This window comes from Bos javanicus, chromosome 4 (genome assembly GCF_032452875.1).
Source record: "Bos javanicus breed banteng chromosome 4, ARS-OSU_banteng_1.0, whole genome shotgun sequence".
NCBI lineage: Eukaryota > Metazoa > Chordata > Mammalia > Artiodactyla > Bovidae > Bos > Bos javanicus.
This window is the reverse complement of record NC_083871.1, coordinates 81,686,215-81,702,241: the sequence shown is the minus strand read 5'-3', so window position 1 is coordinate 81,702,241 and position 16,027 is coordinate 81,686,215. Positions and strand designations below refer to the sequence as shown.

At 42.3% G+C, this 16,027-nt stretch overlaps 1 protein-coding gene across 4 annotated transcripts in view; it reads left to right on the top strand.

Moving 5' to 3' along the window:
* Positions 1 to 1,074: 1,074 nt before the first annotated feature.
* CDK13 (cyclin dependent kinase 13) overlaps positions 1,075 to 16,027 on the top strand; it is a 125,623-nt gene continuing 110,670 nt past the window's right edge. For all 4 annotated transcript variants that reach the window (XM_061415377.1, XM_061415375.1, XM_061415376.1 and 1 more), the window contains exon 1: positions 1,075 to 2,372. In XM_061415377.1, coding sequence (XP_061271361.1) covers positions 1,159 to 2,372 — 1,214 coding nt within the window. In that variant the 5' untranslated portion in view covers positions 1,075 to 1,158. The remainder of the gene's footprint in view (positions 2,373 to 16,027) is intronic.

Sequence of the window (16,027 nt, the reverse complement as noted above, 5' to 3'; positions counted from 1 at the left end):
TTACGTCACTTCCGGCCCGGAGCCAGCCTCTTGGCGGAAGCGAGCACGTCCGTGCGCGGTAATTTTGTTCCCGCCTCCTTTGCCCCTGCCACCACTCACCTTCGGCTTTCTCGGAGCGCGACGTACGTGCGCGCTCTCGGCCTTGCGTCAGGGCCGAGGGGAAAGGCCGAAAGAGCGAGGCTAGAAGGAGGGGTTGCGGAGGTTAGGGCCCAACCAGCAAGTCCCGTCGTCCTCCCTCCTCCTGACGAAGAGCGGAGAGGGAAGGGGAGGAGCGAGCCGGGCCGGCCGCGCACTCCAGGAGCCTCCTCGTGGAGGGGGGGAGCGGAGGAAAAGGGCAGCACCGCCACCTCTGCTCGCGGCGGCAGAGGAAGAAGAAAGTCAGGGCCCCTACCCACCGGCACAGACTCAGAAACGCCCCCCCCCCCGCCCCCATCTCCCCGGAAACAGCCCCCCGCCCAACCCCGCACACTCGCTGCCCCAACCGTGAGCCGCAGCCGGGTCGCCCCCGCCTCGCCCCGCCCCGCCCCGCCGCCCGTCCCTGCGGGCAGCAGAGTGCGCGAGGCCTTAGGCCGGGAGTTGTTGTCAGGCCCAGGCCACTTCCGAGGCGCCCGCCGTGTGTCGCCGCCACTACAGGAGGACGACGTCGACGCTGAGAAGGAGGAGGAGGCGGCGGAGGCGTGTTGTTGTCTCGCCCACTCCCCTCCCCTGAACTCGCACCCAACGTCAGGGCGCGATGAAGTGAAGCGGCGACGAAGGTGGTACTTCCGCGTTGCGCTGCCGGAGCCGAGAGCGCAGCCGAGGCCGCTCCCCCACCCCTGGGGGGCACTTGGAGGACTCCGGACTCCCCCGCAGGTCAGCGCCCGGCGCATCTGGTGTTTTTGCGGCTGAAGCTAGGACGACGAGAGCGATCGGGAGCTCCTCCGCCCGGATTCCTGCTGCCCTCGGGCCCGGAGGCCGCTACGTACCCCACTGTGACCTGGAACCCAGGGACCCAAGTCCCGATCCGGATTATCGTGGCGCTTCTCCCGGACGGCCCTGGTGCTCGGTGTCCCTCCGCCGCCGCCGCTGCCGCCGTTCCCGTTTCCGGCGGGGGAGATGGCCAGGATCTGACCCGGAGGAGGCCGCACCCGCGCCGCGCTCTGCGGCGGGCTCTAGGCGATGCCGAGCAGCTCGGACACGGCGCTGGGGGGAGGCGGGGGCTTGAGCTGGGCGGAGAAGAAGTTGGAGGAACGCCGCAAACGGAGGCGATTCCTGTCCCCTCAGCAGCCGCCGCTGCTGTTGCCGCTCCTGCAGCCGCAGCTCCTGCAACCGCCGCCGCCCCCGCCGCCTCTGCTCTTCCTGGCTGCTCCCGGCACGGCCGCCGCCGCAGCCGCCGCCGCCGCGGCCTCCTCCTCTTGCTTCAGCCCGGGTCCCCCTCTGGAGGTCAAGCGGCTGGCGAGAGGCAAGAGGCGCGCAGGAGGGCGGCAGAAGCGGCGCCGCGGGCCCCGCGCCGGGCAGGAGGCGGAGAAGCGTCGGGTCTTCTCGCTGCCCCAGCCGCAGCAGGACGGCGGTGGCGGTGCTAGTAGCGGCGGGGGTGTGACCCCGCTGGTGGAGTACGAGGATGTAAGCTCCCAGTCCGAGCAGGGGCTGCTGCTGGGGGGGGCCAGCGCGGCAACGGCGGCGACGGCTGCCGGGGGAACGGGGGGCAGCGGCGGGAGTCCGGCCTCCTCCTCCGGCACCCAGCGTCGCGGGGAAGGGTCGGAGCGCAGGCCCCGCCGGGACCGCCGCAGCAGCAGCGGCCGCAGCAAGGATCGCCACCGCGAGCACCGGCGGCGGGACGGGCAGCGCGGCGGCGGCGAGGCCTCCAAGTCCCGCAGCCGCCACGGCCACGGCGGCGAGGAGCGGGCCGAGGCCGGCAAGAGCGGTAGCAGCAGCAGCAGCGGCGGCCGGCGGAAAAGCGCCTCGGCCACGTCCAGCAGCAGCAGCAGCCGCAAGGACCGAGACCCGAAGGCCCATCGAAGCCGGACTAAATCGTCCAAAGAACCGCCTTCGGCCTATAAGGAGCCGCCCAAGGCCTACCGGGAGGACAAGACCGAGCCCAAGGCCTACAGGCGGCGGCAGCGGTCCCTGAGTCCGCTGGGAGGCCGGGACGACAGCCCGGTGTCTCACCGGGCCTCGCAGAGCCTGCGGAACCGCAAGTCTCCCAGTCCGGCGGGAGGTGGCAGCAGCCCCTACTCGCGGCGGCTGGCCCGCTCCCCGAGCCCCTACAGCCGCCGCCGCTCCCCCAGCTACAGCCGCCACAGCTCCTACGAGCGCGGCGGCGACGTGTCCCCTAGCCCCTACAGCAGCAGCAGCTGGCGCCGCTCCCGGAGCCCCTACAGCCCCGTGATCAGGTGAGTTCCGCGTCCCGAGCGTCCGTCATGGGCTGGGCCGGCCGGAGCCTGGAGGCTGGGCTGGAGGTGATGAGACTCCGCAAAATTCGGGTCCGCGGGCGGGGCGAAAAACCCCACCTCGATCGGGGCTTCCGGTGGGGAGGGGCGCTTTCGCGCGCCCGGGACCCCTGGTGGGGGGATTTGGAGGGGACAAAGCGACAGGTCCAGCAGACTCTCTCCTCGCTCTGGAAAGGAAGGGTGGGGAAGAGTTCAAAGTTTTAAACTTGTTGCATTAATATATTAACAGATTTCTCTAAACTGCTCTTAGCTTTTTCCAGCCCAATTGCTTTGGGTAAACTGAAAGGTGGTTGGATTTGTTATAATTTGAAAGCTCTCAGAAGAGGTTTCATTGCTGGAGACGTAGGACTGGGTCACGGCTTAGGGAGTAAATATTGTAAAGGAGAGTCGGCACCAGGTGCTGATGTCAAAGTTAGGTGTGGATTGCATATGTTGCATATGAGGAGTACAGCGATGGGAGAAGCAGCCTTTCTGTAAAGATCGTTGTTTCAGTATGTGAAACAGCTGAAGTGAAAGCTCATGGTTATAAATTCGAAGATGCTTATTTTATATTCTTGTGTGGAATAGTTTTTTCACCTGACCTTCCAGTCCTGGTTTTAGAAAAAAATGGCGAGATTGTGGTTTCATTGTTTGTGTGACACTCAGTTGCTGATAACGTCATTTAAATACAGTGTAGTTGCTGTGGTCCAGTATAGCGACCGAGTGAATGACTTAGTACTGAACGTTTCTTACACTATTACGCTATCTGCTATTTAAATTATTTACGTTACAGTTAACTGGACCTTTAAGTATCAGGATTTTTGTTTAAGTATCTTTGAAAAGTATAATTTGATCTAGTGAAATTGGAGTAATTTTTTTATGCAGCTGTTATGCCTTACCTGTTATATAATACTATTCTCCAAAAAAAGTGTGTGCCTTGATATAAATTTATATCTGTTAAGCAAAATAAATTGGAAGTAACTTTTGAGGATATTTCATGTTCTTAAATACCCTTTAGATGTGTAGGAATTCTAGGCTTTATAGTTTAGGGTATCGGAAAATGTCGGTTTTTTTTTTCTATTGGTCTTTTCAGTAATGCCAAGCAGCTGCTGAGCGTGGTTATGTTGACTACAATATGTGTACCTGTAAAATTAGATCTTCTTGAAGCGTCAGCCTAGTGTTTGTAAAGATGTGATTCCAGTAGAGATGTGTTTGCCTTTAAACCAAAACAGCTGTATAAATCTCTTCATTCTTGGAGGGTTGCGGCACACTTATAGTGCTAGTTGATGTGTTAAGCAGAGAATATCAAGATTGAACACTCAATTTCACCATATCTAGCTTCTATATCTTGTAAGAGTTTATATTTTACTTTAAATGAAATATGTTAGGTTTGCCAAAATGTTTATATTTTTTGCAGGTAAATTTGTTTTTGACTGATTAGGTCTAAGTTTCAGTGCTTTAGATAGATATTAAGTGTATGATGCAGGTTTAAGAATGAATTTCGTGTTTATCAGACTTTTTAGTTGCTAGGTACTTCAGTAAGGTTCTTTATTATCTAATAGTGCTGTGTATTTTGTATTTATTACAGAGCAGCGTTATGTGTGGTTAGGGGTGTTATTTTATATTTAGCAAGTATTTATTGAGCATGTATTATATGCCAGATAACTGTTTTAGGGACTGAAATATAGCAGTGAAGAAAGACAAGGTCCTTCCCCTTATGAGCCTGGCATTCTAGAGGATCATTCATACAGAATCTTTGCATGGTGTCTGTACTGATCACCCATGTTTATAAATGGTTGGATTTGGAAGAAGCTTTAGAATATATTGGCCAACATTCCTGACAGCCAGCCTTTTGACTGTGTGCATGTATACATCTAGAGGTGGGAAGATGTTATATTACTTTGCGATAGCCTGGAGCTTCTACTCCTGGTTTGCCCAGTTTCTTAGCAAGTCCCTGGGAGATTCCATTTCCTAAACTTTAACAGGGAAATACTTGTTTTTTTGGGTTATTTCAAGGATTAAATGAAAAATTTGTGTTTTGTTTATGTGTATTTAAAATTGGTAAATTTTACTGTATTTAAATTACATCTCAATAAAACTGATATTTTTAAATGGAAAAAATTTGTAAAGTATAGAAATATTATAGACTATTACAGAAATATAACATTGTAGAATATTTATAGAATAGCTTGAATTGCTGGAATTTTTCATATTGAAACCAGAAATCTGCCTCCACAAAACTTCTGCTCACTGCTTTGAGTTTAGCTTTTTGGAATGGTTCAGAGCAAACATGTATGCTGCCTCTTCAAAATATAGACATTTGTGTTTTCTGAGTCTTTTTTTTTCTGGGTCAAAAACCTAATTTTTCATACAGTTTTTAGATTTCACGTTGTATTATGCCTAGTTTGTCAAATGTCCTACTTGAAAATAGGACTCAATATATAGTTAAAATAGTTAATTGAAAAGCTTGATTTTTAAATATAGCAAATGTGTTATTACTGTTTTGGAACAACTAATTGATCTCTCTTGTCCACGTTAATGCAGAAAGTTTTAAGTAATTACGGTAGATGGCCCACATTGTTTAATGAATAGACTGTTGGATTGTGAGCTCCATGAAGGCAATTAGCCCGTCTTGCCTACCGTTGTGTTCCTAGTGCTCAGCGTAATATCTGGCACCAGTAGACTTATTAATTGTTGAATGGGGACAGGAAGGGATGATGGAGTTTACTGAGCACATGAAATGCTGTGGGCCTGGGTACTTAAGAGAGTTTAATAGCAACTGTGTATTTTGCTATAGGAAATAGCAGAGTGATATTTTGTAGCACTCTTGGAGCTTATGTATTAAGGAATTCTCAGTGTAGATATTTTAAGGAAATGCATGCACCTTTAAAATGATATGGAAACCATGGAATGAAAGTTTTTCTCTGTATTCCTAGAATAAATCCTCTATTCCATTGACTTCTACTTTATGACTTCTACTTCCATCGCCAACCTGCTCTTTGCCTCCGTCTGAATCTTTAGCCCCCTGCTGCTCATGCTTTTCATAAAGTCCTTTCTTTTTCTCCTTTATAACCAGGTTACCATATTTTCTTTGCTAGTTGACTCTTGGGGTGTGAGAAGTCACATAATTCTGCTGATTGGCCTTACAATAAATGTGCAAGTGAACTGAAGAGAGGGGCTGTGTAGAATGAGAGAGTGGTACTGATACTTAGGTTTTACTGAGTGCCAGGCATTGACAGATATTTAACATACATTTACCTCCAAAACCCATGCTGTGGTTGGAACATTCTTGTTGATAGACTGGAAAATGGAACCTCTAAAAAGTTAAGTGATTTGTTCCAAGGTCAGCTTGGATTCAAATGCTGAGCTGATCATGAAGTATAAACTCTTGACAGTTTATATGGGGCTCAGGGGAGCTGACCATCTACCTCACTTGGTGATCTGTTTTGCTAAAATTTACCCTGTTTGGTTACTTGTGTGTTAATTTCTGTTTTCTGACCATCTCTGCAGCATTTTGAGGATTTAAAAAAAAATTTCAAAAAAACCCAGATTCTTCTAAAGGTCCTTTCAGGTCATTTTGTCTTTTAAATTGTAGGTTTTATGAATAGGAGGCTAAAAACATTTCTTGGAGGCACTAGTAATACTTAGTTATTGACGGTTATTTTGCAATGGCATGTCTTGGTCTGAAGTCACTCAAGTCAGACCAGTTTGAATCAGTACAATAAATTGCTATATGTAATTGATACCTTTTCTGAACCTGTGGAAGTTCTCTTCCACCAAGCAGCAGCAGAAGCCCCGATTGTGGAATAATGAGACCCTGAGGATCTAAAGACAGGCATACATTTAAATGAATTTACTGGTATTCACTTGCATATGTTGTAGGGTACCTCTGTTGTGGATTATTTAGTGTTTTGTCCTAAAAACTAGTGCTCAAAAATAAATGAAGACATTCCAGAGTTTTTAAAACACTATTACTCATAAAATACTGATTTGATATGTACTTATTAGAAATGTCATGAATATCCATAGATGAATTGAGTTCTTAAAATGCTTTTCAAAAGTGTTAAAAAGATAGGCTAGTTGAATAAATACAGAAACACTCAGAAGGGATGGAAATTTAGGTGAACTGTCTTAAATCTCTAAACCTGTAATCACTCCTTTCATTCCCAAGATGGCCTTGTGTTTTGCTACTTCTCTGGCCAGACCTTACCTGACATTTCTGTCTACTCATTCTGTATCACATTTTTGTTTTAACACTGATATTATTGCCTTAGTTCAGGCCTTCATTTGTGATCAGACTTCCTGTTATTCTTTTCTTCCCTGTTCATCCATTCTTTTCTTCCCAGTTCATTCTTTATCCAGGAGAGTTTTCTGAAAATTTTGGTTAGGTTGTGTCACTTCCATTAATTTAAGTCCACATTTTCTAGTGCATTGTCAGTTAAGGCCTTTTATTATCTAGCCCTGTTCTATCAGAGTTCTACTTTTAGAGGCATTTCTATTTCTCTACATTTTTACTTTTGCTGTTCCTTTAGCTTGAAATCCCTTTCTCTTCTCTGCCTCCACTTCTGCAGCTCAAAATCCAGCTCAAATTCCACCATCCTGAGACCTTTCTCCATTCATCCAGAAAAAGTTAATTCCTTTTTTTAATATCCTTATAGCACTTCGCTGTAGCTTTAATGTAGAGCTCTTAAAAATTTAATTGTTTGTCTGACTACATTTCCCTACTAGATTGCAAGCTCTTAGAAGACAAATTCCAAAGTGTATTTATTAGTGGTTGAATTAATTTAAATATTTTTCTCCACAGATTAATGCAAATCAACTATTGCACAGATGCCATTTGTATCTCTAAACTTACCTACTGTTTTGGTTCACATATACTCCAGGATGGGGGAAGTAATTGTTTTGATTTTTAAGTGAAGAATATAAGAACCTCCCTCTTTTAGCTTCTACTTTATTGGAATGAGTCAAGGATACTGGGAGTCACTTTTAATGTGAATAGAATGAATTCAGGGACTTCCCTGGCAGTTCAGTGTATAGGATTCTGTGCTTGGGGCCAGTGTTCAGATCCCTGGTTGGGGAACTAAGATTTTACATGCCAGGATGTATGTGGGCCCTCCCCTAACCATCGCTCCCCCCCGCGCCCGACCCCGACAAAAGAATAAGTTCAGACTTAGTGTTTATATTTGCACTCTGTTGTGTGATCCAATAATGATCTGTTTTTCTTGGTGAAAATTTTCTAAATAGGCTTTATGTCAAATTTTCATTACCTAACTCTGAAAAATTAATAGCTATTTCTGAAAAACAGTTGAAAATTAATGTTGCTTAATATTAATATTTAAGGTCATTTACATTTTTTATTCTGTATGCTTTCTATGAATATCACTTAAGTTTTTGCTGTGATTTTTGTTTTTGGTTGACTTTGTTTCATATGTAGATATTTGTAAACTTTAAACTGGATGTTGGAAGCAAAAGTATTTGCTAGAAAAATCAGCTCTTGTTTAGTTGCTCAGTCATGTCCATTTTTTTGCTACCTCCCATGGACTGCAGCACACCATGCTTACCTGTCCTTCACCATGTACTGGAGTTTGCTCAAACTCATATCCATTGAATCTGTGATGTCATCCAGCCATCTCATCCTCTCTCGTTCCCGTCTCCACCTGCCTTCAATCTTTCCCAGCAACAGGATCTTTTCCAATGCGTTGGCTCTTCACATCAGGTGGTCAAGTATTGGAGCTTCAGCCTCAGTCCTTCCAATGAATATTCAGGACTGATTTCCTTTAGGATTGACTGGTTTGATCTCCTTGCAGTCCAAAGGACTCTCAATAGTCTTCTCCAGCATCACAGTTCAAAGGCATCAGTTCTTCAGCATTCAGCCTTTTTTATTGTCCATCTCGCACATCTGTACATGACTACTGGACAAACCATAGCTTTGACTAGATGGACCTTTGTTGGCAAAGTAATGTCTCTGCTTTTTAATATGCTGTCTAGGTTTGTCACTATTCTTCTTTTAAGGAGCAAGTGTCTTAATTTCATGGCTGCAGTCACTGTCCATAGTGATTTTGGAGCCCAAGAAAATAAAGTCTGTCACTGTTTCCATTGTTTCCCCTATCTGTTTGCCACGAAGTGATGGGACCAGATGCCATGATCTTCATTTTTTGAATGTTGAGTTTTAAGCCAGCTTTATCACTCTCTTCTTTCACCTTCATCCAGAAGCTCTTTAATATAACCTCTTCTGGAAAAGGTCAGTTTTCATTCCAGTCCGAAAGAAGGCAGTGCCAAAGAATGTTCAAACTAGTGCACAGTTGCACTCATGTCACACGCTAGCAAAGTATTGCTCAAAATCCTTCAAGGTAGGCTTCAACAGTATATGAACTGAGCAAGAACTTCCAGATGTAGAAGCTGGATTTAGAAAAGGCAGAGGAATCAGAAATCAAATTGCCAACATCTGTTGGATCATAGAAAAAGCTAGAAAAATCAGAGGTATTATTCACAGTGATTTTTGTTCCATGAATTTCCACACATGCAAATTATGGAATCTAGTGTTCTTAATGTATTTGGAAAATAAATGTAGGTTAGAGGATCAAAGTCTAGGCTAAAAATTGGAATTTACGTAAATGGAAATGAAAAAGGTAGTGAGAGGAACTGAAAACTGAAAGTAGTTAACGGTCCACATGCCTCCCCTTTTCTGTTTCTGGATTTTCATTGCATAGGGAAACTTTCACTGAGGTATTTTATTTGACACTTCAAACTTTGTCCACCTTTTAATTAATTATTTCACTTCTCTTGGAGTCATTTCTTTTTCTGATATTGCTCTTCATTATTTTTTATATATCCTCAAAGAATAATAGAGGCTTATGTAGACATTTTAGTAGTACAGAGAAGTATAAGAGATTAAAAGTCCCTTTGAATCCACTTACCTGAGATCACCCTATGACATTTTGATGAACATGCTACTAGACTTCTGTGCATATATTTGCAAGGACATAAGATTTTACATAACATACTATAATTCTATTTTGTAACCTGTACTCCATATGTATTTTTTATATTGACTTCTAGTATTCTGTTATATGAATATATTGTAACTTGTTTGTCCAAGTCCATTTTGCTAGATTCTTAGTTTCTTGTTTTTTTCCTATGATCATGGATGCATCACAAAATTTTTGTGTACATTTGTTCATAATCTCTCCTAGATTGGATTTCCTAGGAATAAAATTGCTGGGGTCAATTTATAGGCTTATAAGCTTGATACACTATCATATTGACCTTTAGAAGACTTATCAATTTATATTTCCCAATGATGGAGAGTGCCTGTTTCTTTGGTATCACCATCACTTGGAATTGTCAGATGTCCCACTATTTTTTTTTGTGTGTGTGTGTTTCTTTAATATCTAGTAAGGATGCCTTTATTTTCATTCATATATTGAATGTTCTAATTTCTTGATTCATTATTTTGTTGTTTTTCTAATTTATAAGAGCTCTTTGTATTAGATTCTAAGTGTTTTTTATGGTACTAATATTTTTGTGAGTCTTTTAACCTTCTTTATATAGCTTTTAGTTTTAACAAGTTTTGGATTTGTGTGTGCATACATGTTTTAAGTGGCATTAGTTTCTCTCAAACATCCAGTGGGAAAACCTTAATAATACTTAACTCCTCTCCTTCCTGAGTTCTGATGAATTGCTTGTTCTAATTGGTTCTTCTGTAATGGTCTTTGTGTCGTGTGCTCAGTCACCTCAGTTGTGTCTACCTCTTTGACCCTATGGGCTGTCCCCTGCCAGTCTCCTCTGTCCATGGGATTCTCTAGGCAACAATACTGGAGTGGGTTGCTATGTCCTTCTCCAGGGGATCTTACCGACCTGGGGATTGAACCTGAATCTGCCCGTGTCTCCTGCATTGCAGATGAATTCTTTACCCATTGAGCTACCTGGGAAGCCACTTGAGAAGTAATGATCTTTAGTGTGCTCTTACTTAGTTTGGAACTCTTTAGCTCATGTCCCTATTGTTGATTCTGCTTGCTTTTGGGCTTTACATTTTTGAGTCCCTCCTGTTTTCTGCATTCAAATTAATCTTAAAATGCTACTTTGAATCTGTCATTTATCTGTAAAACATGTTTACAGAGTCAAATCCTTGAATTGGGTATTTAAGATTCTCCATTGTAGACAGATCCAAAATAGCCTTATTTCTCACTGTATATGCTGATGACAGTACAAACTGGACTCCTTACTATTTTAAAAATATGGAGTTGTAAGCTCCTATACCTTGGTTTATGTCATAACTTTCATTGGCCAGTCCTGCTTGTCCATTCTTTCAACCACAGTTTGGATGTCATCTTCTCTATGAAGCCTTCGTTAATCTCATCCCAAAGTGCTTTGTCTTAATGCTTTTTTCTCTGAGATCACTTTTATGTGTACAACCAGGCTTACATTAAATAGAATTCTCCCACCTAACCCCAGGTATATTGGACATGTTTTATTTATTCATTTTTTAAAATTCAGTTTTATTGAAGTATAACTTTACATGTAGTATAATTCACCAGTTTTAAGTGTATAGTTAAATGGATTTTGGCAAATATATATATATACACACACCTGTGTAACAGTCATCACAATCATGATAACTGGAACGTTCCTGTTGCCTCAGAAAATTCCCTATGCCTCTTTGCGGTCCATTGTCTGCTTCTACCTGTGGTCCTTGGCAACCACTAATTTACTTTCTGTCACATCAGTTTTACCTTTCTTGATGTCATATAAATGGAATTATATGGTATGTAATTTTTGATGTCTGTCTTTTACTTAGCATGCTTTTGAGATTCACTGATGTTATTGTATATTCTAGTGGTCTGTTCCTTTTTATTGCTGAGTAATATTCCACTACGAATATAGCACAGTTTGCTTATCCTGCTACCCAGTTGATAAACCATTGAATTGTTTCCAGTTTGGGGCTGTTGTGAACAAAGCTGCTGAGAACATTTGAATATACTTTTTTTTTTTTGATGAGCAAATTAGGGGTGGGATTGTTGTGTTGTATGGTTAAATGAATGTTTGACTTTATAAGAAAATGCCAGTCTGTTTTCCAGAATGGCTGTACCATTTTGCATTCTAGTTGGCCATGTTTGAGCATTCCAGGTACTTTGCATTCTTACTGAGACTTCAGCTTTTGTCTTTGATTTTAGCTGTTCTAGTTGATACATAGTGATATATCATTGTGGTTTTATTTACAGTTTCCATAATGACTGGTAATGTTGAGCTTCTTTCTAGTTGCTCTTCCTGTCTTCTGTGAAGTATCTTAAAATGTTTTGTCCATATTCTTTGTGAATTGAATTGCTTGTCTTATTGAGTTCTATGAGTTCTGTACATATCCTGGGTACAAACTCTTTATCAGATAACGTGTCTTGTAAAGATGAGCCAGTCTGTGGCTCACCTTTTCTTAACAGTAATTTCAAAGAGCAGAAGTTCTTAATTTTCATGGAATCCCACTTGACAGTTTTTTTCTTTTATGATTTCTGTTCTTTGTCTTCCCATCCTGCACTCAAACTGCCTAACTCATGTTCACAGGTTTTCTCCTCGAGTTTTTCTTTTTTAATTGAAATATAGTTGATTTACCGTGTTGTGTTAGTTTCTAGTGTATAGCAAAGTGATTCAGTTATTTTTATATATATATATATATATATATACATATATAAATCCTTTTTCATTATAGATTATTATGAGATTGAATATATATACCCTTGGCTTTGTAATATATATTTTTAATTTGTCACAGTCTACTTTTATGTATAGTATAACATTACAGGAGCATATCTCCATTTTCTTCTTGTCTTTTGCACTGTTCTTGTCATGTTTTATTTCTACATGTGTATAACTTATGTTATAAGTAGACATGAAATGTAAAATGAGAAAAGTTACTTACCTACTTTATATATACCTTTCTTTTTAAAAAATTTCTCGTTTATTTTATCTTTGGCTGTGCTACGTCTTCATTGCTGTGTAGGTTTTTCTCTAGTTGAGATGAACAGGGGCTTCTCTCTAGTTGTGGTGTGTGGGCTTCTCATTGCAGTGGCCTCTCTTCTTGTGGCTCCCAGGCTCTAGAGCATAGGCTCAGTAGTTGTAGCACATGGGCTTATTAGCTGCTCTGTGGCATGTGGGATCCTCCCAGATTAGAGATTGGACCTGTGTTCAATGCATTCTCATGCCTTGGCAGGCAGAGTCTTTACCACTGAGCCACCAGAGAAGCCCTTATATAGACCTTTTCAAACATTTCTCTTTCCTTTGTATAGACCCAAATTTTAATATGATATTTTTCTGTAGCCAGAGAGATGGTTTTGAACATTTCTTTTAATGTAGGTCTGCTGTTTTATCTGTTTGAAAAAGTCTCCATTGCAAAAGATATTTTTGCTAGGTATAGAATTCTGTATATACTTTTCTCCCCGCAGGTACCTATTTCATTTCTAGCTCACGTAGTTTGATGAGAATTTTCATAATTGTTTTTACTTCAGCCACTGGATTTTAAGTTCCATGAAGTTCTTTTTTAATCTTAGTGTCTCTTAAGCATTTGTCACCTGTGTGTATCTATAGGTGATAGATACTTGACAAATAATTTTAGATTGATTTGAATTATAAAATATCTAGCATTTCAGAATTGAATAAAATTTCATAGGGATTGCATTGAATCCAGAGATTAATTTGGAAGTATTCCTGTCTTTATCCATTGCTTGTATTGTTGGTGTTCAGTTGCTCAGTTGTGTCTGACTTTGAGACCCCATGGGCTGCAGCATGCCAGACTTGCCTGTCCTTCACCTTCTCACGGAGTTTGCTGAAACTCATCACCAAACTTGAGTTGATGATGCCATCCAACCATCTCATCCTCATTGAGACCTGATGCTGGGAAAGACTGAGGGCAGGAGGAGAAGGGGTTGACAAGAGGATGAAATTGCTTGTATATAAAACTGTTAATACATTTTGCTATTAACAGGGTCTAATATTGGCCTTGAAATAAATTCTTCATGACTAGAGCTAGACTTGGAGAAGGCAATGGCACCCCACTCCAGTACTTTTGCTTGGAAAATCCCATGGATGGAGGAGCCTGGTAGGCTGCAGTCCATGGGGGTCGCTAGAGTCAGAGACGACTGAGCAACTTCACTTTCACTTTTCACTTTCCTGCATTGGAGAAGGAAATGGCAACCCACTCCAGTGTTCTTGCCTGGAGAATCCCAGGGATGGTGGAGCCTGGTGGGCTGCCGTCTATGGGGTCGCAAAGAGTCGGACACGACTGAAGTGACTTAGCAGCAGCAGCAGCAGCAGCAGCAGAGCTAGACTAATCAAAATTATGTGCCTTTGTGCAAGTCAAGTATCAAGCCTGTTGTATGCTGTTCTCCTGTCTTTCTTTTTTCTTTCTTCAAAAATATATTTGAAGACATGATTCAGTGAAACATGAAGACAGGGTTATGCTCAGTGGATGAGAACTTGTTTGCCTGAACAAATCAGCAAGTCAGCCATGTGTTTTCTACCTTTTTTTTTTTTTTTAAACTTTTAGTGTTGTGTTAGGAACATAAGGAAAGAAGATATACTTTTAAAATATGAAGCATTTCAGTATTACTTATTTTTTCTAGTTTTTCTAGTTTTAAAGTAATTGTACAGTTTATGCTGGTTTTAAATGGTGCTGTCAGTGGTCTTTAGTATATTCACAAAACAAATAATTCCTGCATAATAAAAACTGGAACAACCTAAGTACTCTGAATAGGGGAGCAGTTAAATAATTTATGGCACAGATATGTGATTTGCAAATATTTTCTCCCTTTGTATCACTTTGCTGATGTCTATTTGTATCACTTTGCTGATGTCTGTTAAACACAAAAAGTTTTAAATTTTGATGAAGTCTAGTTAATTTTTCCTTTTGTTGCTTGTGCTTTGGTGTCATATCTAAGAAGGCATTTCCTAATTGAAAGTCACAAAATTTTCTCCTATATTTTCTTCAAAGGGTTTTTATACTTTCAGTTCTTATATGTTGGTCTTTGATCTAATTTGAGTTACTTTTCTGGAATCTCAGTTCCATTCCATTGATTTACATGTCCATCCTTGTGCCACTACAGCACACTCTGGATTATTCTGCTACTGCCGCTAAGTCGCCTCACTCGTGTCCGACTCTGTGCGGCCCCATAGACGGCAGCCCACCAGGCTCCCCCGTCCCTGGGATTCTCCAGGCAAGAACACTGGAGTGGGTTGCCATTTCCTTCTCCAATGCAGGACAGTGAAAAGTGAAAGTGAAGTTGCTCAGTCGTGTCTGACTCTTAATGACCCCATGGACTGCAGCCCACCAGGCTCCTCCATCCATGGGATTTTCCAGGCAAGAGTACTGGAGCGGGGTGCTATTGTCTTCTCTGGATTATCCTAACTTTGCAGTAATTTTTGAAATCAGAAAGTATGATTGTGTTTTTTGGGGAGTGGGGGAGGGTGGTGGAGAGATCCTTTGCATTTCCACATGGATTTTAGAATCGATCAGCTTGTCAATCTGTACAAAAAAGAAAGTTAAGGATTTTCATAGGAATTGCATTGAATTTGAAGATTAGTTTGGGAATATTACCAATATTCTTAATAATGTTAAGTCAGCTAATAATGTTAAGTCAACTAATACCTGAACATGGAATGTCCTTCCGTTTATTTAGATTTTCCTTAATATTTTCAGTGGTGTTTTAAGTTTTTAGGTACAATCCTTGCACCTTTTTTTTGCCAAATTTATTCCTAGATTTTTCTTTTAAGGCTGTTGTAATGGGAATTGATTTTGTAAGTTAATTTTTTTTGTAAATTTAAATAACTTTTACTGAAGTATAGTTGATTTGCAATGCCATGTTAATTTTTGCTGTACAGCAGAGTGACTTGATTTATATGTATATATGCTTTTTCATATTTTCATTATGATTTATCATAGGGTATTGAGTATATTTCCCTTTGCTATACATTCAGTTCAGTTCAATTCAGTCGCTCAGTCATGTCCGACTCTTTGCGACCCCATGAATCGCAGCACGCCAGGTCTCCCTGTCCATCACAAACTCCCGGAGTCTACCCAAACCCATGTCCATCGAGTCGGTGATGTCATCCAGCCATCTCATCCTCTGTCGTCCCTTTCTCCTCCTGCCCCCAATCCCTCCCAGCATCAGAGTCTTTTCCAATGAATCAACCCTTCGCATGAGGTGGCCAAAGTACTGGAGTTTCAGCTTTAGCATCATTCCTTCCCAAGAAATCCCAGGGCTGATCTCCTTCAGAATGGACTGATTGGATCTCCTTGCAGTCCAAGGGACTCTCAAGAGTCTTCTCCAACACCACAGTTCAAAAGCATCAATTCTTCAGTGCTCAGCTTTCTTTATAGTCCAACTCTCACATCCATACATGACCACTGGAAAAACCATAGCCTTGACTAGACGGACCTTTGTTGGCAAAGTAATGTCTCTGCTTTTGAATGTGCTATCTAGGTTGGTCATAACTTTCCTTCCAAGGAGTAAGTGTCTTTTAATTTCATGGCTGCAATCACCATCTACAGTGATTTTGGAGTGCTCCCCCCCCCAAAAAAAAAAAAACTCAGCCACTATTTCCACTGTTCCCCCATCTATTTCCCATGAAGTGAT